Here is a 25,420-nt window from a genome sequence, read left to right on the forward strand (position 1 = left end):
GATTCCAGGGCAAGTTTACTGACCAGGCAATAGCTATGTATTCCAGTTCGGAACAAGGCAAGACCTTGATGCTATGAATGTAGCACTAATGTAGTATAAACATAATAATGATTTTTGCAATCATTTTAGTGCTTCTTGAGCCCCCTTATTTCTGCTATAAGGAATATTTCAGTGCCATTACATAAATCAGTGACATGACCTCATCTGGATCACTGTATTCAGTCTCAAAGATATGGCAAAAATATATTTTTGTAATGATTTTGAGAGGATATCAAAAACTTGTAACTTGTAAATGCAATTACCTGCTTTAATTAGATTTAATGAGAAATATGAAATTCTTATAGCTTTCGATAAGAACAGTTAAAGTTTCAAATTTTTCAAACTAAAATAATTTATGTTATGCATTAGATCACTTTGAGGAAGAGGTCATGTGAAAGATCCTGGAATACAGGATCACAGGAGAAAAAAGCTGATAGCTTTGGGGTATTGCAAAGGAAAAGTCAAAGATTACTGTAAATCTAGGGACCAGATATCCAAGAGTTTAAGTATTTGTGCTAATCAGTTGTTTCCCTTATGGTCAGGTTGCTACCTTCCCTACCTTCTGTTCCCAGAACCTCCAGTGGAAAGGTGAGGCCTGTTAAGGAAGGCCAGGGCAGATTTCTGTTCTTCACTTAGCTGAATGCTTCCAGATGCATCACACATCAGTAGCTCCCGAATCAGTTGGATCTGCCGCTCCTGTAAAGCGGAAAACATCAGCAGTAGCTAGGGGAGAAAGCGTCACTTCAGATTTATGGGAGACAGGCAGACCATAAGACATTTAATACAGCTAATGCAGGTAGGCTTTGAGGAAGTTTGCTACTCCAACACCATATTAAAAGCCCATAAAGCAGAAACTGGTGTCATAGCTTCCAACAGGTAACAAACTCAATTTAAAGTAGCAGCAGTGAGATTCTTCTGAATTAAATCACTACTCAAATGAAGGCTATACTCTCTTGCAATAGAAAACAATTTATTGAGGTCTTATTAGGTGCCAGTTATTGTCTTCATAAATCCAAGTAGCTTAGACCTTTTTAGACTGCTGAGAAACGCACAAAAGAATTATAGAGTTGAACAATTCCAGTCTGCTGAGGAAACCAATATGGAATCTTCCAAACAACACATTAGGATGAATTAAACTCCATACTAATCTTGCCAATATGCTTCAATTCCTACCTGCAGGGTTATAAATGTCTACAGTTACTAAACCCTAAAGAGCTGGAGAGACACTGCAGCAAAAGGCCTCACAGACAGTCACAAGATTCCCAATAGAACTTCCTGAAATTTGTTGATGTCTCACAATGCTGCAGTGACGCAAGTAGTCATGGTTTTGTGGCTCTCTGCAAATCCATGTAATATAGAATTTCTCTTCATTCCTGCCTCACACATGCCATTGGTGGGAGGCTGCCTATGTCCTCTCTACCTGAGACCAGGAGAGTGAAAAGAGTTCCTATCAGGCTCATTAAACTCCCAGAAGAGCTGCATGTAGCTTTGAAGCTACAAACTGAACTCAAGCAGTCAGAACCATACTGAACACTCCTAATACTCTAATCAGATGAAGGTGCTTCATGTGCCATTTCCTATTGCCCAGTGTCATTAAAATCAGTGGAGTCTTCCATTTTGTTACATTTGAAGGTGATGGTACCATGGAAAACATGTATAGCTATTAAATATACTACAGGAATTAATATTTTTGTGCCAACACATTTAGGAACATAGAGGGCTCTTTTGTAACTTTCCACATCCTTCTCTGAGTGGACTTATCTATAGCACGGAAACACTCATTTAAGTGAGCCTCTATGTAATTAAGGCAAAGCCTGTTCCACACACAAGTCACATCACAGGTAACATGATACCCACCAGCTTCTCACAGTCTGCTTCAGCTCGCTGTCTTCGCTTGATCTCCACATCCACCTGATTGCGAGCATGTTTCAGCTTCACATCCAGTGCACTACACTCAGTTTCTGTTTTCATCAGAAGATCCTTGTACCTGGCCAGCTCATGATCTGCCTTCTGCCACTTCTTTCTGAACTCTTCAAAGTTCTTTGCCAACTGGATAAACTCTGAGAAGAGGACGCTTAGTCTTAACAACATTCTAACTGTCTTAACAACTCTAGAATCAACCAGTCGATTGTTGGTGACCACTGGTCTAGCTGATGTCCCCAGCAGTTACATCAGTTCCCCATACCAGAATCATGGATTCCTGTTTTACTGGCCATCCTGTCTCTAGCATGTAATGTAGACTTCAATATAAGAGAGTCGCTCCCCAGGTTTCATATGTTATGCTATATCAGCTTAAAGAAAAAGATGACCTTCCTGGCAAGTTGTCATACATCCGGCCAAAACTACTGCTATTAAAGTAACATGAAGACAGACTACATTATCGTCACAGCTTAGTACACCAGAAAGACTTTCAATAGCAGATTCAAATATAACTGCTGTAATATGCTCCAGTAGATGTAAATTAGTATTATGGATGTCTGGAGCTGCAACTCCATTCAGCTAGATAATTTTACTTTCAAATCAATATTTGTATAAAGCCAATTTCCTTTAGCTGTTTCACACTGCCCTAAGGGGAATATAAATGTTCCACCCTGCAAAGCTACAGCAAGAAGAGATTTCACAAGTTTGCCTTCAGCCAGCGTTTTCCCCCCTGCTATTTATGGAAGCAGTTAGTCCCAGACAGTGTAAACTCTCCTTGGGCCCATGTCGAAGAAAGTTAACTATTGGGGCCCTCTAAGGTTTTCACCCCCTCCTTTGGTACTAATTAGCTTACTCTACACACACACACACACACCTTACAAACCTTGTAAACTCCAACTTTGAAATTCTGTGTGCAAGAAAATCAGGATGCTACAGCATGATGCATTCTTTCCAGAAGTTCAGCTGGTCACTTCAAGCATCCAGTCAGAGCAAATGAACCAAGTTTGCTCCCAAATCTATGTACCTAGAAGAGCACCACTACCTACAAAGCCATCAGTGGGCTCTTTAGTACTCGGGGCTGAAGTTGAAATGAGCTAGTAGTTGTCTATTCTTACATTGAACAACATACATGAGTTAACTGTGACTTGACTTACGGTATTCATTTCCTTCATTTAGAAATTCTGACTGGTGCATGAGTTGATCAAACAGATTCCGTAAATTCAGCATTGCAGTCTCCATCTTCCTGCCAAGAAATGAAAAGAGTTAAAGTGATCTATCCAGGTTTTTCCACTCCTCCAGACACAGGAGTCATTCATTGCCAGCCTAAGACAAACCTGTGCTCTAAAGTCTCTGACTTAACATTTGTAGCCAAATACAAAAGTCTCTCAAGAATGCAGTTTCAAACAGCTGTATGTTTCTGATCTTATTCCTTGAAGAAAAGGTCTTCAAGTGTCCCCATAAATTGAAGATGGTCGAGACAGCTTTGTACAGAACCACTACATTTCCCCCATACACACCCCCACAAACACTCCAATGCTTCAGATAACTTGCAATATACTGTAGGGCCTCATACCCCAAACAAGACAATCAGGGATTTCCTGCCAATTTATAATTTTGAAGGTATACAAAATGTTCCAATTCTGGACTAGGAAGAATATAACTCTTCAAAGGACACCATTATCCATACAGTTTCAGAGCTACATACATAAAAAATTAAACAAATGTCCTTGGAAGATCTTTGGGTAGATTTGGATTTTGCTTCATTTTTTAAATTACTGTTCTTATTGAAAAGATCTTTTAAAATGATGGCCATGGCAGTACCAGTTACATCACAGGAATGATCAAGACAGAAATTGCTAGCTCAACAGTGCAGAAATTACTTCTCTAATGCAGGTTTCTGCTGGAATGCTTATGAGAACTCTGGCTAATATGTTAATACCAAGTACAGGCAGATGATTACATTGTAATATGTCCTGGCATCCAAGCTACACAACACACCATCTCCACAATTAGAAGGGTAAAAGCAGTTTACATATGAACTACTGTGAACAGGCATGCTTTAATTCCATTCGGCAGGGAAAATTCAAACACTTTAGAGACCTGCTGATGCCTCAGAAGAAAAATTCTACTGCAAGAATGTTATTCTATATTTCTGTTCTTTCACTCTACACTCTTCATTAGTAGGGACACCTAAAAGAAAGGGGGACATCAGTTTTTAAATGTTCATATGTTCTCCTGCTTAATTCTGTTCATTTCTCCATGACTGATGTCAAACCGGTGTTAGAGTGCAGAAAAGCCTTATTAGCAAGTAATCTTTAGTTACAGGAGTAAGGCTTTGCAAGGACTGGACCTGGATTACGAGTTCAGATACCAAACCAGCATCAGAAGCAGATGAATCCTCAGATCTAATTTTCATGAAAATGTTCTTAGTAAGGGTAAGGGAAGAGCGTAATATGATAGCAGAATTGTTTTGAAATGCTTTCCAGTGGACTGATTCTCATAACCATATTCCTGGACTTCAGCAAGGCTTCTGACACAGTGCCACATGACATTCTGATAAGTAAGCTGGAAAAATGCAGGCTCAGTGGAACTACCATTAAGTGGCTACATAATTGGTTAAACAACCACAAACAAAGAGTAACTATCGATGGAATTGCGTCAGATTGAAGGGAGGTCTCCAGTGAGGTTCCACAGAGATTTGTTCTGGGTCTGGTGTTGTTCAGTATCTTTATACATGTTTTGGATGTAGGAATACAGAGCATACTGATCAAATTTGCATATGTCACAAAGCTGGAGAGGTTAACAGCATTTTGGAAGATACAGCTAAAATTCAGAGTAATCTTGATAAATTGGAGAACTGGGCTATTGACAACAAAATGAAATTCAGCAAAGATAAATGTAAGGTGTTACGCTTAGGGAAGAAAAACAAATGCACAAATAGAGAATGAGGGATAACTGACATGGCGGCAGCACTGCTGAAAAGGATCTGGGAGTTATGGTGGATCACAACCTCAACACGAGTCAGCAATGCAATGCTGTTGCATAAAAAGAAAATGCAATTTTAGGTTGCATTAACAGAAGCACAGCATGCAAGTCACAGGAGGTGATAGTACCACTGTACTCAGCGCTGGTTAGGCCTCAGCTGGAGTACAGCATCCAGTTTTGGTCTTTATAGAAAGGATATAGAGAAACTGGAGAGGATCCAGAGGCGAGTGACAAAGATGATCAAAGGGATGGGATGTAAGCCATATGAGCAAAGGCTGAAGGAACTGAGTATGTTTAATCTGAAAAAGAGGAGCCTGGGGGAGACATGATAGTGGTCTTCAGATATTTGAAAGGCTGCCATAAAAAAAGATGGAGAAAAGTTCTATCTTGCCACAGAGGACAGGACAAGAGGTGATAGGTTCAAACTACAGCATAGCAGATTTAGCTGAAAATTTAGGATTAAAACCGTAAGAGCAGTAGGACAATGGAACAGACTGCCTAGGGAGGTTGTGGAAGCTCTTTCACTGGAGGTTTTCAAAAGGAGTCTGGATAGCTATCTGTGTTGGATGCTTTAGACACAACAAAATTCTGCATCTTGGCAGGGGGTTAGACTAGACCTGAACTCTTTGGTTCCATATCCAAAATGATATGCCTCTTAAGAATCAAGCACTAACCAAGAAACTCTCTACAGCAATCTCATTACACCAATAAAGAGCACTAGTGCGTTAAATGTTCTTCGAATCACTTCAGCAGCAGTTCTTTTTATGGGTTCTTAATGGGCAAGTCTCCTGTGGTTATAAAAATAAGTAAGAAAAAAATTGAGTACAATTTTTTGTTACTTAAAACATTTAAAACCAATCAGACATGACATTATTGGCTACACAATGGGTCCCCCCACATCACCCAACGGAAGTTGGAAAAAAATTCAAACAGGCTGCAGGCAGTAGTGCCAGCTCCTCTATTGGGAATCCAAAGACCTTTCTTCCCACACTATCCATTTAACTGAAATGCACACTTTACTATTCCCTCATTCCAAAGCAACTTTACAGGGATAGGAAGCAGTACACCACCACCAGTCATTCCTGTCCATGGCTTTTTCCTCTGCTAAACCCAACCTCACTGTGTTCTTGCATACAACGTCCTGCAGTCTAGCTGGTGGTCAGACTCTAAGTCAGACTGACCTTAGTTGTGTTTGCTAATTTTCTTTGCCATCCTATCATCTGTTTGTCTTCTACAGGCTCCACACTTTACAGTGATACCATTTATTTATACCTCACCTGACAGACATGTTGCTAGTCAGCCCTAAGAGAATCCTGGGATTCAGGTCCCCATGTTCCAAGGTTTATGTAATAGGATGTAGGTGGCAATTGTGTTTACTTACAGAAGCGAGCACTCTTGCAGCAGAAAATCATTACTGCATCACCAGCCAAACTGTGCCAGCTCTGCAGAACTATCTGAAGCCTTCTTATTTAACTAAGAGTGTCTCAAGCACCTCTTGGAACTTTGCAGTCACCTCAATAGTTGGCAAGCCTATCTCATATTTCTGCAGGTGGAGGATTGTTCTCAGTAGAGAAGGATTAACAACTAGTCCACCACTGGACAATGACATGGTATTTGAACATTCCTGTTCTCACCATGAGTGCTTAGTGCTTCACTCCACAGTTCTCTCACCAGTAACACTTACGGGACAACATAAAGGTATACTAGCAAGCCCTCCAGTACATCTATGAGAGCTGCATTCTTAAAGTGTAAATAGATACACCCATTCCACCATAAATAGAACCCTAACATAGTCTAAATCCTACTTTCCTTATTCACAAGAGCAGTCCCACTAAAAACAATGGGATTACCTCAAACAGCGAATACAACCCTGATTTACATAGGAATAGAGTACAGATGTCTAAGAAAGAAAGTTTGATTAAAATTTAACTGTTCCTCCCCCCACTCCCATAAAATTACTAACTTCAAGAGGTACAGTGTTTTTCAGCTGGTTAAATGCCTTTTACCTCAACACCTAAAAAATATGTAGGCAGCAAGTACAGCTGCCTGAGCAGTAGCACTTAAAATCTACATTCACCAAGTTATTTTCTAAAGGTACAATGATCCAGGTTTAGAGAGGAATGAGTGAAGAATTTCAACCACTTAAAAATATAATAGACAATATGGGGTGAGAGAAGAGTCTGGAGAAGGCAAAATGCAAAACAACATTTTAGAAGGGTTGATACAGTGTATTTAAAGCATCAATCACCCAGGCACCTTCCTAAAATTTGATATTTACAGTGCTTTCATGGAGATCCAGACCTAAACATGAGACAGGAGATGGAAGCCAAGCAGCCCTAACTAAGGGGTCAAAATTAATTTTAGTTCTCTCAAAGTCTCATTTCAAGGTAATCCATGTCCTTAAAACAAAATACCACAATGCTGGGCAACTCTTCTGTTCCACAGTTAAAAGGGAGGTGTCACTTCCAGACTATAAATCACTCTTTCTTTCTCTACACAAGGTAGAGATCCAAAAGGTCTAACTTAAGCCTTCTCATACATTTACAATATCAGTTGCAAAGATGCCTCTAAGTAAGAGGAGTGTATCTGAAAGAGTCATTAGGATATAAATCTCCTCACTGCATTTTCCACTTTATGCATCCGATGAAGTGAGCTGTAGCTCACGAAAGCTCATGCTCAAATAAATTGGTGAGTCTCTAAGGTGCCACAAGTCCTCCTTTTCTTTTTGCGAATACAGACTAACACGGCTGCTACTCTGAAACCTAGGGTCCCACTGAAAGAGCTACAAGTTTATTTAAACCCAAGGATCTAACAGAATTTCAATTATGCCTCTAGAGAAAAACACCCATGCAGGGCATCCTAAACATCCCGTTGACAGGTACGGGCTCACTCTGGGACGTCCAAAACACAACTGTCTTCCCCTACCAGGAATCCAGCAATGCCCACCACGCAAAGGGGCGTTCAACAGCAAGGCTCTCCCCAAACAGGACCCCGCCTGACGACAGAGGCGGCTATCGTGGTCATGAGGCTCCCTGAGGTTAATCCACCATAGCCTGATGCGGGGAGGAAGGGTCAGTACAAAGAAGAGTCGAGTCAGGCACGTTCCAGCTGCGTGGAAGGCATCGCCAGCACCCTGCATCGCCCTCCCGCCGCCAGGGCTTCCCGTCCCCTCGGGGCCGCGATGCCACCGTGACGGGGCCTAGCCGTGCTGGGAGATGCCAGCATCAGAGCGCGCGGGGCTGCTCCGGCCAGCTCGGACCGGTTCCTGCCTGACGGGCACCGACCCCCAGTCTCGGAGGGGCAGTGCGGCGCGGCGGCCGGGGGGAAGGCCCGCCACCACGACACAGGGGAAGCCGATGGGGCGACCCCTCCCCACCAGCCTGGGGGTCACTCAGCGCGGGTACTCGCCCCCACAGCGTCAGCCGGGAGGGACCCCTCGGCCCCACGCCCGCCAGACAGGGTGACCCCGGTACCCCCGCTACTCACCCTGGCCGCCTCACACGCTCGGAGCGGCGGTTCCTCACCAGCCGGCAGGCGCTAACTGTAGTGCAACCACCCAGCTCCGCGCGGCAGCCTCGCCCTCTGATTTGAATCCTCACAGCTGGCGAATCACAGAAAGCTATCCGCGCCTTCTCTGCCACTCATTGGTTCCGCTTCCACACGTAGAACTGGCACGCTGAAGCTGACCTGAACAGCATCTTTGTTGAGGGCCTGGCCTCCCGGCTCCGCCCCCTGGTTTCTGAGAGCCGCAGGGTGGCGTTTTCGTCAGTGAGGGCAAGTGTCGCAATGGAGACCTCAGCACTTGGGACACACCGAGAGGCTTCAGTGGGCTACAGCCTATATGCAAAGAAGGCACAGCACCCACCCCAAGCATGTTGCAGTGTAAGCCAGTGATTCTCATACTTTTGTACTGTTGACCCCTTTCAAACAGCAAGCCTCTGAGTGCCACGCCTCTTATAAATAAAAACACTTTTAAATATATTTAACACCATTATAAATGCTGGATGCAAAGCGGGGTTTGGGGTGGATGCTGACAACTTGTGACCACCGCTGTAATAACCTTGTGACCCCCTGCGGGGTCCCGACCCCCCAGTTTGAGAAACCTTACCTAAGCTAATCTCTCAGTTCTACAGCTGCAGTAACTGAGGAAGGGCAGACCCAGGCTTGCTGTGTGGGGACTGGTTTCAGAGTATCAGCCGTGTTAGTCTGTATTCGCAAAAAGAAAAGGAGTACTTGTGGCACCTTAGAGACTAACCAATTTATTTGAGCATAAGCTTTCGTGAGCTACAGCTCACTTCATTGGATGCATAAAGTGGAAAATGCAGTGAGGATGTTTTAGGGTTGCCTTTTGGAGCTGTTGCTCTTCCGATGAGACATAAAACTGAGGTCATGTGCGCTTGTTGTCATTGCATTTTCCATAAGAGTCAGGCTGTTAGTTCCAAGGACGTGGCCATATTTCAACATGGGATAATTATAGTCTGCGTCTTTCCATTCACATCTTTTTCACTGCATACAGTATTTTCCAACCCAAACCAGCTGTTGTACAGACATATGGTGAAAGACAGACCCTGCGCCAATTAGTTTACAATCTTAGGATCCAATTCTGTAAACACACAGATGCTTAACTTTACTATTATTATTATTTGTTTGTATTACCATAGCTACCATCTATCAGAGGGGTAGCCATATTAGTCTGTATCCACAAAAACAACGAGGAGTCTGGTGGCACCTTAAAGACTAACAGATTTATTTGGGCATAAGCTTTCGTGGGTAAAAAACCTACTTCTTCAGATGCATGGAGTACTCCCATCAGTACTTCCACTGAAGTGAATGGAACTGTTTGTGGTGGTAACGTTAAGCATGTGCATGTTTGCAGGATCCAGCCTTACAATGTTACTCTATGAGAGTGAAACAGCAGTGTCTGCATTTCAGTCGTGGGTAATGAGAAGGTATCCTTACAATCTATGTTTGTATACTGGAATTCCACAGAATGCTCTAAGCCCTGGTCTACACTAGGACTTTAGATCGAATTTAGCAGCGTTAAATCGATTTAAACCTGCACCCGTCCACACAATGAAGCCCTTTATTTCGACTTAAAGGGCTCTTAAAATCGATTTCCTTACTCCACCCCTGACAAGTGGATTAGCGCTTAAATCGACGTTGCCGGCTCGAATTTGGGGTACTGTGGACACAATTCGATGGTATTGGCCTCCGGGAGCTATCCCAGAGTGCTCCATTCTGACCGCTCTGGACAGCGCTCTCAACTCAGATGCACTGGCCAGGTAGACAGGAAAAGAACCGCGAACTTTTGAATCTCATTTCCTGTTTGGCCAGCGTGGCAAGCTGCAGGTGACCATGCAGAGCTCATCAGCAGAGGTGACCATGATGGAGTCCCAGAATCGCAAAAGAGCTCCAGCATGGACTGAACGGGAGGTACGGGATCTGATCGCTGTTTGGGGAGAGGAATCTGTGCTATCAGAACTCCGTTCCAGTTTTCGAAATGCCAAAACCTTTCTGAAAATCTCCCAGGGCATGAAGGACAGAGGCCATAACAGGGACCCGAAGCAGTGCCGCGTGAAACTGAAGGAGCTGAGGCAAGCCTACCAGAAAACCAGAGAGGCGAACGGCCGCTCTGGGTCAGAGCCCCAAACATGCCGCTTCTATGATGAGCTGCATGCCATTTTAGGGGGTTCAGCCACCACTACCCCAGCCGTGTTGTTTGACTCCTTCAATGGAGATGGAGGCAATACAGAAGTAGGTTTTGGGGACGAAGAAGATGATGAGGAGGAGGTTGTAGATAGCTCACAGCAAGCAAGCGGAGAAACCGGTTTTCCCGACAGCCAGGAACTGTTTCTCACCCTAGACCTGGAGCCAGTACCCCCCGAACCCACCCAAGGCTGCCTCCTGGACTCAGCAGGCGGAGAAGGGACCTCTGGTGAGTGTACCTTTTAAAATGCTATACATGGTTTAAAAGCAAGCATGTGAAAGGATTACTTTGCCCTGGCATTTGCGGTTCTGCCTTTGCAAAAGGTTTCTGGGGAGGGCAGCCTTATTTCGTCCTTCATGGTAGGACACTTTACCACTCCAGGCCAGCAACACGTACTGGGGAATCACTGTAGAACAAAGCATTGCAGTGTATGTTTGCTGGCATTCAACCAAAATCCGTTCACGCGGTGGGAGGAGGCAAAATGCGACCTTGTAACGAAAGCACATGTGCTATGTATGTAATGTTAACTTTCAAGGTTTACCCTGAAAGAGTGTAGCCACTGTTTTATAAAATGTGTCTTTTTAAATACCGCTGTCCCTTTTTTTTTCTCCACCAGCTGCATGTGTTTCAATGATCACAGGATCTTCTCCTTCCCAGAGGCTAGTGAAGCTTAGAAAGAAAAAAAAACGCACTCGCGATGAAATGTTCTCCGAGCTCATGCTGTCCTCCCACACTGACAGAGCACAGACGAATGCGTGGAGGCAAATAATGTCAGAGTGCAGGAAAGCACAAAATGACCGGGAGGAGAGGTGGAGGGCTGAAGAGAGTAAGTGGCGGGCTGAAGAGAGTAAGTGGCGGGCTGAAGACAGGGCTGAAGCTCAAAGGTGGCGGCAGCGTGATGAGAGGAGGCAGGATTCAATGCTGAGGCTGCTGCAGGACCAAACCAGTATGCTCCAGTGTATGGTTGAGCTGCAGCAAAGGCAGCTGGAGCACAGACTGCCACTGCAGCCCCTCTGTAACCAACCGCCCTCCTCCCCAAGTTCCATAGCCTCCACACCCAGACGCCCAAGAACACGGTGGGGAGGCCTCCGGCCAACCAGCCACTCCCCCACAGAGGATTGCCCAAAAAAAAGAAGGCTGTCATTCAATAAATTTTAAAGTTGTAAACTTTTAAAGTGCTGTGCTTAAAGTGCTGTGTGGCATTTTCCTTCCCTCCTCCACCACCCCTCCTGGGATACCTTGGTAGTCATCCCCCTATTTGTGTGATGAATGAATAACGAATGCATGACTGTGAAGCAGCAATGACTTTATTGGCTCTGCAAGCAATGATTAAAGGGAGGAGGGGAGGGTGGTTAGCTTACAGGGAAGTAGAGTGAACCAAGGGGCGGGGGGGTTCATCAAGGAGAAACAAACAGAACTTTTACACCGTAGCCTGGCCAGTCATGAAACTGTTTTTCAAAGCTTCTCTGATGCGTACCGCGCCCTCCTGTGCTCTTCTAACCGCCCTGGTGTCTGGCTGCGCGTAACCAGCAGCCAGGCGATTTGCCTCAACCTCCCACCCCGCCATAAACGTCTCCCCCTTACTCTCACAGATATTGTGGAGCACACAGCAAGCAGTAATAACAGTGGGAATATTGGTTTCGCTGAGGTCTAAGCGAGTCAGTAAACTGCGCCAGCGCGCCTTTAAACGTCCAAATGCACATTCTACCACCATTCTGCACTTGCTCAGCCTGTAGTTGAACAGCTCCTGACCACTGTCCAGGCTGCCTGTGTACGGCTTCATGAGCCATGGCATTAAGGGGTAGGCTGGGTCCCCAAGGATACATATAGGCATTTCAACATCCCCAACAGTTATTTTCTGGTCTGGGAATAAAGTCCCTTCCTGCAGCTTTTGAAACAGACCAGAGTTCCTGAAGATGCGAGCATCATGCACCTTTCCCGGCCATCCCACGTTGATGTTGGTGAAACGTCCCTTGTGATCCACCAGAGCTTGCAGCACTATTGAAAAGTACCCCTTGCGGTTTATGTACTCGGCGGCTTGGTGCTCCGGTGCCAAGATAGGGATATGGGTTCCATCTATAGCCCCACCACAGTTAGGGAATCCCATTGCAGCAAAGCCATCCACTATGACCTGCACATTTCCCAGGGTCACTACCCTTGATATCAGCAGATCTTTGATTGCGTGGGCTACTTGCATCACAGCAGCCCCCACAGTAGATTTGCCCACTCCAAATTGATTCCCAACTGACCGGTAGCTGTCTGGCGTTGCAAGCTTCCACAGGGCTATCGCCACTCGCTTCTCAACTGTGAGGGCTGCTCTCATCTTGGTATTCATGCGCTTCAGGACAGGGGAAAGCAAGTCACAAAGTTCCATGAAAGTGCCCTTACGCATGCGAAAGTTTCGTAGCCACTGGGAATCGTCCCAGACCTGCAACACTATGCGGTCCCACCAGTCTGTGCTTGTTTCCCGAGCCCAGAATCGGCGTTCCACAGCATGAACCTGCCCCATTAGCACCATGATGCATGCATTGTCAGGGCCCATGCTTTCAGAGAAATCTGTGTCCATGTCCTGATCACTCACGGGACCGCGCTGACGTCGCCTCCTCGCCCGGTATCGCGTTGCCATGTTCTGGTGCTGCATATACTGCTGAATAATGCGTGTGGTGGTTAATGTGCTCCTAATTGCCAAAGTGAGCTGAGCGGGCTCCATGCTTGCCGTGGTATGGCGTCCGCACAGAAAAAAGGCGCGGAACGATTGTCTGCCGTTGCTCTGACGGAGGGAGGGGCGACTGACGACACGGCTTACAGGGTTGGCTTCAGGGAGCTAAAATCAACAAAGGGGGTGCCTGTACATCAAGGAGTATTTCAGGCAGGACTGCACGGAGGGTTCCAATAAGAAATGGTGCACCTAAGTTATCGTTGTTATTGGAACAAGGAGGTTAGCCTGGCCTCTGATTGATACATGGCTAGATTTACCTCGCTGCACCTTCTCTGTGAGTGACTGCAGTGTGACCTAGAGGAATGAGTCCCCTAGACAGGGGAGGAGGCAAATGAGTACAAAACAAATCTGGTCTATTTCTTGTTTTGACCCACTCCATCTATCTTTTACATCTTTGGCTGGCAGCAGACGGTGCAGAAGGACTGCATGCCATCCACATCTCATGGCTGCTTGGCAGAAGATGGTACAGTACGCCTGCTAGCCATCCCCATCTCTTGCCTGCCTGGCAGAAGATGGTGCAATACGACTGCTAGCAATCCTCATCTCTTGCCTGCCTGGCAGAAGATGGTACAGTACGACTGCTAGCAGTCCGTATCGCCTGCCTGCTCACCATAAGACGGTTCAATAGGACTGACTGCAGGACTAAAGAGAATGACCTGGTCAAGTCACTCCAAATTTAGTCCCTGCGCCCATGTCTGCCCAGGCGCTCCCAGCCGACGCGGCCAGGAGCACCTCGGACACGATGAGGACGACTACCAATCGTATTGCACCGTCTGCTGCCAGAAGGCAAGGGGTTGCTGCTACTGTGCAGCAAAGCCGTACCGCGTCTGCCAGCACCCAGGAGACATAGGGTGACGGTTACCTGAGCGGGCTCCATGCTTGCTGTGGTATGGCGTCTGCACAGGTAACTCAGGAAAAAAGGCGCGAAATGATTGTCTGCCCTTGCTTTCACGGAGGGAGGGAGGGAACGGGGGCCTGACGACACGTACCCAGAACCACCCGCGACAATGTTTTAGCCCCATCAGAGCGCTCCATTGTGACTGCTCTGGACAGCACTCTCAGATGCCCGATTGTTTGCCATTGCTCTGACGCTGGGAGGGGCGCTTACAGGGTTGGCTTCAGGGAGCTAAAATCAACAAAGGGGGTGGCTTTACATCAAGGAGTATTTCAGGCAGGACTTCACAGAGGGTTCCAATAAGAAATGGTGCACCTAAGTTATTGTCCTTATTGGAGCAAGAAGGTTAGCCTGGCCTCTGATTGATACATGGCTAGATTTACCTCGCTGCATCTTGACTGCAGTGTGATCTAGAAGAATGAGTCCCCTAGACAGGGGAGGGGGGGGGAAGCAAATGAGTACAAAACAAATCTGGTCTATTTCTTGTTTTGACCCACTCCATCTATCTTTTACATCTTTGGCTGGCAGCAGACGGACTGCATGCCATCCACATCTCATGACTGCTCGGCAGAAGATGGTACAGCACGACTGCTAGCAGTCCGTATCGCCTGCCCGCTCACCATAAGACGGTTCAATAGGACTGACTGCAGGACTAAAGAGAATGACCTGGTCAAGTCACTCCAAATTTAGTCCCTGTGCCCATGTCTGCCCAGGCGCTCCTGATCGACCTCACAGAGGCGACCAGGAGCACCTCAGACATGACGATGACGGCTACCAGTCGTACTGTACCGTCTGCTGCCACAAGGCAAGGGGTTGCTGCTACTGTGTAGCAATGCCGTACCGCGTCTGCCAGCACCCAGGAGACATAGGGTGACGGTTACCTGAGCGGGCTCCATGCTTGCCATGGTATGGCGTCTGCACAGGTAACTCAGGAAAAAAGGCGCGAAATGATTGTCTGCCCTTGCTTTCACGGGGGGAGGGAGGGAACGGGAGGCTGACGATATGTACCCAGAACCACCCGCGACAATGTTTTAGCCCCATCAGGCATTGGGATCTCAACCCAGAATTCCAATGGGCAGCGGAGACTGCGGGAACTGTGGGATAGCTACCCACAGTGCAACGCTCCGGAAGTCGACGCTTGCCTCGGTACTGTGGAAGCGCTCCGCCGAGTTAATGCACTTAATGCACTTAGAGCATTTTCTGTGGGGACACACACACTCGAATTTATAAAACCGATTTCTAAAAAACCGACTTCTATAAATTCGACCTTATTCCGTAGTGTAGACATACCCTAAGGCTTGCAAAAGGTGCTCTATAAACCAGGCACGCCTAGTCGCCCCTGCAGTTCAGGCTACAGGGTATATAGCAGGGTGCACCAGAGTGCTGTGCTGTAACACCCCCATGTGGACACTGCAGGTGCAGACTAAGCCCTGGTCTACACTAGGAGTTTAGGTCGAATTTAGCAGCGTTAAATCGATGTCAACCTGCACCCGTCCACACGATGAAACCCTTTTTTTTGACTTAAAGGGCTCTTAAAATCGATTTCCTTACTCCACCCCTGACAAGTGGATTAGCGCTTAAATCGGCCTTGCCAGGTCGAATTTGGGGTACTGTGGACACAATTAGATGGCATTGGCCTCCAGGAGCTATCCCAGAGTGCTCCATTGTGACCGCTCTGGAGAGCGCTCTCAACTCAGATGCACTGCCAGGTAGACAGGAAAAGGCCCGCGAACTTTGAATTTCAATTTCCTGTTTGGCCAGCGTGGCAAGCTGCAGGTGACCATGCAGAGCTCATCAGCAGAGGTGAGCATGATGGAGTCCCAGAATCGCAAAAGAGCTCCAGCATGGACTGAACGGGAGGTACGGGATCTGATCGCTGTATGGGGAGAGGAATCCGTGCTATCAGAACTCCGTTCCAGTTTTCGAAATGCCAAAACATTTGTCAAAATCTCCCAGGGCATGAAGGACAGAGGCCATTACAGGGACCTGAAGCAGTGCCGCGTGAAACTTAAGGAGCTAAGGCAAGCCTACCAGAAAACCAGAGAGGAGAACGGCCGCTCCGGGTCGGAGCCCCAAACGTGCTGCTTCTATGATGAGCTGCATACCATTTTAGGGGGTTCAGCCACCACTACCCCAGCCGTGTTGTTTGCCTAGGCAGGTGGTGGAATCTCCTTCCTTAGAAGTTTTTAAGGTCAGGCTTGACAAAGCCCTGGCTGGGATGATTTAATTGGGTATGGGTCCTGCTTTTGAGCAGGGGGTTGGACTAGATGACCTCCTGAGGTCCCTTCCAACCCTAATATTCTATGATTCTATGATTCTATGACTCCTTTAATGGAGATGGAGGCAACACGGAAGCAGGTTTTGGGGACGAGGAAGATGATGATGATGAGATTGTAGATAGCTCACAGCAAGCACGCAGAGAAACCGGTTTTCCCGACAGCCAGGAACTGTTTCTCACCCTGGACCTGGAGCCAGTACCCCCCGAACCCACCCAAGCCTGCCTCCCAGACCCGGCAGGCGGAGGAGGGACCTCTGGTGAGTGTACCTTTTAAAATACTATACATGGTTTAAAAGCAAGCATGTGTAATGATTAATTTGCCCTGGCATTCGCGGCTCTCCTGGATGTACTCCCAAAGCCTTTGAAAAAGGTTTCTGGGGAGGGCAGCCTTATTGCATCCTCCATTGTAGGACACTTTACCACTCCAGGCAAGTAGCACGTATTCGGGAATCATTGTACAACAAAGCATTTCAGTGTATGTTTCCTGGTGTTCAAACAACATCCATTCTTTATCTCTCTGTGTTATCCTCAGGAGAGTGATATCATTCATGGTCACCTGGTTGATATAGGGTGCTTTTCTTCAGGGGACACTCAGAGGTGCCCGTTCCTGCTGGTCTGTTTGCCTGTGGCTGAACAGAAATGTTCCCCGCTGTTAGCCACGGGGAGGGGGAAGGAGGGAGGGGTTAGTCACACGGTGGGGGGAGGCAAAATGCGACCTTGTAACGAAAGCACATGTGCTATATATGTAATGTTAACAGCAAGGTTTACCTTGAAAGAGTGTACCCATTGTTCTATAAAATGTGTCTTTTTAAATACCACTGTCTCTTTTTTTTTCTCCACCAGCTGCATGCGTTTCAATGATCACAGGATCTTCTCCTTCCCAGAGGCTAGTGAAGATTAGAAAGAGAAAAAAACGCACTCGTGATGAAATGTTCTCTGAGCTCATGCTGTCCGCCCACACTGACAGAGCACAGATGAATGCGTGGAGGCAGACAATGTCAGAGTGCAGGAAAGCACAAAACGACCGGGAGGAGAGGTGTCGGGCTGAAGAGAGTAAGTGGCAGGCTGAAGGGAGTAAGTGGCAGGCTGAAGACAGGGCTGAAGCTCAAATGTGCTGGCAGTGTGATGAGAGGAGGCAGGATTCAATGCTGAGGCTGCTGGAGGATCAAACCAATATGCTCCAGTGTACGGTTGAGCTGCAGCAAAGGCAGCTGGAGCACAGACGTCCGCTACAGCCCCTGTGTAACCAACCACCCTCCTCCTCAAGTTCCATTGCCTCCTCACCCAGACGCCCAAGAACACGGTGGGGGGGCCTCCGGCCAACCAGCCACTCCACCACAGAGGATTGCCCGAAAAACAGAAGGCTGGCATTCAATAAGTTTTAAAGTTGTAAACTTTTTAAGTGCTGTGTGGCATTGTCCTTCCCTCCTCCACCACCCCTCCTGGTCTACCTTGGTAGTCATCTCCCTATTTATGTGATGAATGAATAAAGAATGCATGAATGTGAAGCAACAATGACTCTATTGCCTCTGCAAGCAGTGATCGAAGGAGGAGGGGAGGAGGAGAAACAAACAGAACTTTCACACCGTAGCCTGTCCAGTCATGAAACTGGTTTTCAAAGCTTCTCTGATGTGCACCATGCCCTCCTGTGCTCTTCTAACCGCCCTGGTGTCTGGCTGTGTGTAACCAGCGGCCAGGCGATTTGCCTCAACCTCCCACCCCACCATAAACGTCTCCCTCTTACTCTCACAGATATTGTGGAGTGCACAGCAAGCAGTAATAACAGTGAGAATATTGGTTTCGTTGAGGTCTAACTGAGTCAGTAAACTGCGCCAGCACGCTTTTAAACGTCCAAATACACATTCTACCACCATTCTGCACTTGCTCAGCTTGTAGTTGAACAGCTCCTGACTACTGTCCAGGCTGCCTGTGTACGGCTTCATGAGCCATGGCATTAAGGGGTAGGCTGGGTCCCCAAGGATAACTACAGGCATTTCAAAATCCGCAACGGTTATTTTCTGGTCTGGGAATAAAGTCCCTTCCTGCAGCTTTTGAAACAGACCAGAGTTCCTGAAGATGCGAGCGTCATGTACCTTTCCCGGCCATCCCACATTGATGTTGGTGAAACGTCCCTTGTGATCCACCAGAGCTTGCAGCACTATCGAAAAGTACCCCTTGCGGTTTATGTACTCGCCGGCTTGGTGCTCCGGTGCCAAGATAGGGATATGGGTTCCGTCCATGGCCCCACCACAGTTAGGGAATCCCATTGCAGCAAAGCCATCCACTATGACCTGCACATTTCCCAGGGTCACTACCCTTGATATCAGCAGATCTTTGATTGCGTGGGCTACTTGCATCACAGCAGCCCCCACAGTAGATTTGCCCACTCTAATTTGATTCCCAACTGACCTGTAGCTGTCCGGCGTTGCAAGCTTTCACAGGGCAATTGCCACTCACTTCTCAACTGTGAGGGCTGCTCTCATCCTGGTATTTATGCACTTCAGGGCAGGGGAAAGCAAGTTACAAAGTTCCATGAAAGTGCCCTTACGCATGCGAAAGTTTCGCAGCCACTGGGAATCGTCCCAGACCTGCAACACTATGCGGTCCCACCAGTCTGTGCTTGTTTCCCGAGCCCAGAATCGGCGTTCCACCGCATGAACCTGCCCCATTAGCACCATGATGCCTGCATTGGCAGGGCCCATGCTTTCAGAGAAGTCTGTGTCCATGTCCTCATCACTCATGTCACCACGCTGACGTCGCCTACTCGTCGGGTATCGCTTTGCCAGGTTCTGGTGCTGCATATACTGCTGGATAATGCGTGTGGTGTTTAATGTGCTCCTAATTGCCAAAGTGAGCTGAGCGGGCTCCATGCTTGCTGTGGTATGGTATCCGCACCGAAAAAAAGGCGCGGAACGATTGTCTGCCGTTGCTCTGACGGAGGGAGGGGCAACTGACGACATGGCTTACAGGGTTGGCTTACAGAGAATTAAAATCAACAAAGGGGGTGGCTTTAAATCAAGGAGTATTTCAGGCAGGACTTCACGGAGGGTTCCAATAAGAAATGGTGCACCTAAGTAATTGTTCTTATTGGAACAAGCAGGTTTGTCTGGCCTCTGATTGATACATGGCTAGATTTACCTCGCTGCACCTTCTCTGTGAGTGACTGCAGTGTGACCTAGAGGAACGAGTCCCCTAGACGGGGGGGCGGGAGGGGGGAACAAATGAGTACAAATCAAATCTAGTCTATTTCTTGTTTTGATCCACTCCATCTATCTTTTACATCTTTGGCTGGCAGCAGACGGTGCAGGACTGCAAGCCATCCACATCTCATGGCTGCTCGGCAGAAGATGGTTCAATAGGACTGACTGCAGGACTAAAGAGAATGACCTGATCGAGTCACTCCTAATTTAGTCCCTGCACCCATGTCTGCCCACAGACCTCACAGAGGCGACCAGGAGCACCTCGGACACGACGATGACGGCTACCAGTCCTATTGCACCGTCTGCTGCCACAAGGCAATGGGTTGCTGCTGCTGTGTAGCAATGCAGTACCGCGTCTGCCAGCACCCAGGAGACATACGGTGACCATGAGCTGAGCGGGCTCCATGCTTGCCGTGGTATGGCATATGCACAGGTAACTCAGGAAAAAAGGCGCAAAACGATTGTCTGCCGTTGCTTTCACAGCGGGAGGGAGGGAGGGAGGGCCTGATTACATGTACCCAGAACCACCCGTGACAATGTTTTTTACCCTATCAGGCACTGGGATCTCAACCCAGAATTCCAATGGGCAGTGGAGACTGCGGGAACTGTGGGATAGCTACCCACAGTGCAACACTCCGGAAGTCGATGCTTGCCTCGGTACGGTGGAAGCACTGCACCAAATTAATGCACTTAATGCACTTAGAGCATTTTCTGTGGGGACACACACAATCGAATATATAAAAACAATTTCTAAAAAAACGACTTCTATAAATTCGACCTAATTTCGTAGTGTAGACATACCCTAAAAGGTTCCTACTTTGGACTAACGTAATCCTGTTTGCAGGGGCCTAAGTTAATGCAAACTAGGAACTGTTTAGTTCATGCTTACACCATTCACACAGGGGAGCTACAGCGCAGCACTTTGGTGCACACTGCTATTCACACCCCAGTAGTCTGCACTGCTGAGCAGTGTAAAAATTCTCTGAGACATGCCGAAGTCCTCTGTGGAAGCTTTCTTCCACAAATAGATTGATCCCATAATAAAAGATATTACCTCACCCACCTTGTCTCTCTAATGTCCTAAGTAATAATTCTGAGTGTTGATACTGTATTTTACCGGTGTGTACAAAAAAGTCCATTCTTCCTGGTAAAACTGTTCTAATACCTCACTTTATAATGAGTCTAAAGCAAATGAAAATAGTGATATGGGATAGTAAAGAGAAAAAATGCACTGTGATAGGACAAATGCTCATTAACCTGAACAGGAACAGTGTGATATTTTACCTGCTTGTGAGGTCACAAATTCTGGCACCTACTGAGTCAGGAAAAGAACACAAGATTCATTGGCTCTGAGGATGATAATACTGTCTTTTTCATCTGATAACCTCCAAGTGCCTCACAGATATTTAGATCAACATTTTGAAAAGTAGCCACCAAGTATGAGTGCCTTAATTTTTGGGTGCCCCATTTGAGACATTTTGGGCTTGGTTTTCAGAAGACCTAGTCACCCACTGCTCTAGCTGAAGTCAATAGGAACTCAGGTGTCAGGACCTCTGAAAATATGGCCTCAAGTGGCTCAAATTTACTTCAGTAGGAGCTGGTCTGACTCTAGTTGAGGCACTCAAAATCAGCGTCCACTTTTGAAAATGTTAACCTTCTTAATCAGCATTTAGATAACACAGGAGCAAGCACTATATAAAACAAAAAGGAGGACTTGTGGCACCTTAGAGACTAACCAATTTATTTGAGCATGAGCTTTCGTGAGCTACAGCCCACTTTATCGGATGCATACTGTGGAAAATACAGTGGGGAGTCCTGCTGGTAATAGCTCACGTTTCCTGATCACTCTTGTTACAGTGCCACAAGTCCTCCTTTTCTTTTTACGGATACAGACTAACACGGCTGCGACTCTGAAACCTCTATAAAACAAAGTAGATAAATTAGATAGATTAATTCAGATTAGATAGACACTTAGTTTAGGTTAGATTAGCCCCATTTTACAGATGGAGAAAATGAGAGATACAGGTGAAGTAACTTGCTGAAGGTCTATCTGTCTTTTTAGATACTTATTATAAGGCCCACATCAAATTAGCATCTAAGATTCTCCCAGTTACTTAAAAATAACAGTAGAAATCTCTTTTCCCTTCTCAGCTTGTCAAAGAAATAGCTTGACTAGTTTATAGGTTGGTTTGTGTGTGTAAGTAGGTTGTGTGTCTTTGATTGTGAAGAAATTATTGAGGGAAAGCTGAGCAGAAGAGGACACAGTAAATCAGGAATAGAACCCAAGAGTCCTGACTCTTACCCAGCACCTCAGCTTTCAGGGAGGTAAACTGGATAATCTAAAATTCCTTTCCATCTGTTGAGTCTATTATTTTAATCACTAGATAAAACTGTCTCCCAGAGTCCTTTAACATACAAATTAGACCATTTAAGGGCTCCCAGTTTGGAACAATGATACCTCAAGAGATTTTCCCCTTAAACCTTGATCTGAAAAACAGTTTAAGATCCGTCCCTTCTGCTCTAAAAAGCAAGAGCACGTTTCACATCCTACGTGTGTGATCCATTCTGAGACATTTAACAATGTGCACCACGTTTAAAATAAAAACAAATAAAAACCAACAATTACACAAAACAAGTCACATAACCATAAAATAATCATGCATTTTAATCTCTTAACGCTGAAACAAAACAGTGGGTAACTGAAGGATGGATATTAGCAATGATAAAGCAGAACTAAATGCTCAAATTACTAAGTGGAGAAGCAAGTTCATAAAGTATGTTACTGTGTATAATAGAGTCTGTTTCACAAAAACCTGTGTCTCGTAGGTTAGAGCCTTGTCTAGCTTAATAATAATAATTTACTATTTTGCACTTCTATAGTATTTTCCACCTGAGAACCTCAAAGCCATTTACAAATATTAATGAATAAAGCTTCATTACTTCACTCCCCATGAAAGTAGGTCAAAATTATCCATATTCTATAGGGAAACCGAGGCACAGAAGGGCAATTACTTGCCCAAAGTCACACTGTGAGTCAATGGCAGAACCAGAAATAGAAACTAGCTGTCCCAGCATGTGGTCCTGTGGTTTAACCACAAAATCATCCTAAAGCCCCATCTACACAGGCCTTTAAACCAAGTATGGGATCAATAACAACATTTTGCCCTTCTGTAGCACCAATCACCCAAGGAACTCAAATAATTTTACAAATATTAATGAATGAAGCATCACAATCACTCCTGTGAAGTTAGCGAGTATGATAAACCCCTTTTACAGAGGGCTAAATTGAAGTAACTTGGTTAAGATCACACAGGAAATGAAGCCAAGAATAGAACCCGCATCTATGATGAGATTACTGGTTACATAATTACATGATTACTCATCTATGATGAGATTACTGGGTTCTGTGGATGAAGGGAAAGCAGTGGATGTATTGTTTCTTGACTTTAGCAAAGCTTTTGACATGGTCTCCCACAGTATTCTTGCCAGCAAGTTAAAGAAGTATGGGCTGGATGAATGCACTACAAGGTGGGTAGAAAGTTGGCTAGATTGTCGGGCTCAACGGGTAGTGATCAATGGCTCCATATCTAGTTGGCAGCCGGTATCAAGTGGAGTGCCCCAAGGGTCGGTCCTGGGGCCGGTTTTGTTCAATATCTTCATAAATGATCTGGAGGATGGTGTGGATTGCACTCTCAGCAAATTTGTGGATGATACTAAACTAGGAGGAGTGGTAGATACGCTGGAGGGCAGGGATAGGATACAGAGGGACCTAGACAATTCGAGGATTGGGCCAAAAGAAATCTGATGAGGTTCAACAAGGATAAGTGCAGGGTCCTGCACTTAGGACGGAAGAACCCAATGCACCGCTACAGACTAGGGACCGAATGGCTAGGCAGCAGTTCTGCAGAAAAGGACCTAGGGGTGACAGTGGACGAGAAGCTGGATATGAGTCAAGAGTGTGCCCTTGTTGCCAAGAAGGCCAATGGCATTTTGGGATGTATAAGTAGGGGCACAGCCAGCAGATTGAGGGATGTGATCGTTCCCCTCTATTTGACACTGGTGAGGCCTGATCTGGAGTACTGTGTCCAGTTTTGGGCCCCGCACTACAAGAATGATGTGGATAAATTGGAGAGAGTCCAGCTAAGGGCAACAAAAATGATTAGAGGTCTGGAACACATGACTTATGAGGAGAGGCTGAGGGAACTGGAATTGCTTAGTCTGCAGAAGAGAAGAATGAGGGGGGATTAGATAGCTGCTTTCAACTACCTGAGAGGTGGTTCCAAAGAGGATGGTTCTACACTATTCTCAGTGGTAGAAGCAGACAGGACAAGGAGTAATGGTCTCAAGTTGCAGTGGGGGAGGTTTAGGTTCGATATTAGGAAAAACTTTTTCACTAGGAGGGTGGTGAAACACTGGAATGCGTTACCTAGGGAGGTGGTAGAATCTCCTTCCTTAGAAGTTTTTAAGGTCAGTCTTGACAAAGCCCTGGCTGGGATGATTTAATTGGGGATTGGTCCTGCTTTGAGCAGGGGATTGGACTAGATGACCTCCTGAGGTCCCTTCCAACCCTGATAGTCTATGATTCTATGATTCTAAGATCTCTCTTAATTTGTCATTTATTTTAAATACAAGACCATCCAACACAGTTTCCAGCTAGCCAGATTTCCAGCAGGGCTTAGTTCTAGGGTTTTGATTCATGTCTTGGACCCTATGCAGCTCCTGTCTGCACTGCATTAATCTCACCTTGCCAAGGGTGCCCCTAATGGCTAGACCATAATTACCTCTAGGCAAGTTGTGCCACTCTCGGTTTGTTTACCTGCCATGTCTCTCGGTTTGTTTACCTGCCATGTCCACAGGTTCGGCCGATCGTGGCTCCCAGTGGCCGCAATTCGCATTTCCAGGCCAATGGGAGCTGCTGGAAGAGGTGTGGGCCGAGGGACGTACTGGCCGCCACTTCCAGCAGCTCCCATTGGCCTGGAGCAGCAAACAGGTAAACAAACCGGCCCGGCCCGGCAGGGGCTTTCCCTGCACAAGCGGCAGAACAAGTTTGGGAAACACTACTTTAGAGGAATCAAAGGTTTTTTTCTCTTGTAACAAACTGAAATCTCTTTTAAATTGTAGCCCATTATTCTATGCCTTTTTATTAGTCTCAGTTGTAAGTAATTTCTCTCTCTTCCTTGATATTACTGTCCTTTAGGTGGTTGTAAAGAGTGACCATATTCATCTCTTGCGTACTGTTTTTCAATGTTACACAAATTAGTTTTCTTCCATCTGTCTTCATATGTAATTTTTTCGAGTCCTTCTCAGGGAGCCATTGAACCAGATTTGAGGCAGAGTCTGGCACTTTGGAGGAATGAAAAGGTAACCTGCCACTCCACACCCAAAGCTTTGAGTCGCACAGGGATAGATCCACAAAGGGATTCAGGCACCTAAGCCCATCATTTAGGTGCTACTGAGATCCTCAGAACCCCTGCTCAGCTCCTCCCTATCTCTGTAGGCACCTAAGTTCCAGTTGATGGACATTCCCAAAACCACCTAAATCCTGATGCTGTGGAACTGCTCAGTGTCCTAGCTCACACCTAAATCCTTGTTGGATTCACAAACTAGGCATTCCTCCACCTATCTTGACTGCAGGGCTCAATCTGGTAGGCCTTCTCAGAGTACACCAACCAGATAA

General features: G+C 46.3%; 1 protein-coding gene and 1 long non-coding RNA gene across 3 annotated transcripts in view; one reads left to right on the top strand and one right to left on the bottom strand.

The window, feature by feature from the left end:
- Positions 1-598: 598 nt before the first annotated feature.
- On the bottom strand, positions 599-8,604 carry RACGAP1 (Rac GTPase activating protein 1; the record flags this gene model as incomplete). 2 transcript variants are annotated; one of them, XM_075121630.1, is given in 4 exon segments in its annotated part: positions 599-735; positions 1,897-2,099; positions 3,114-3,198; positions 8,431-8,604. In XM_075121630.1, coding segments are annotated over 3 exon segments (425 nt in total), but the record flags the coding sequence as incomplete, so codon positions are not given.
- A 22-nt stretch (positions 8,605-8,626) lies between these two features.
- LOC125627730 (uncharacterized) overlaps positions 8,627-25,420 on the top strand; it is a 60,623-nt gene continuing 43,829 nt past the window's right edge. The window contains exon 1 of the long non-coding RNA XR_012665605.1: positions 8,627-8,826. This is a non-coding gene — a long non-coding RNA (uncharacterized LOC125627730). The remainder of the gene's footprint in view (positions 8,827-25,420) is intronic.

This window comes from Caretta caretta, chromosome 20 (assembly GCF_965140235.1).
Source record: "Caretta caretta isolate rCarCar2 chromosome 20, rCarCar1.hap1, whole genome shotgun sequence".
In the NCBI taxonomy this organism is placed as follows: Eukaryota; Metazoa; Chordata; order Testudines; family Cheloniidae; genus Caretta; species Caretta caretta.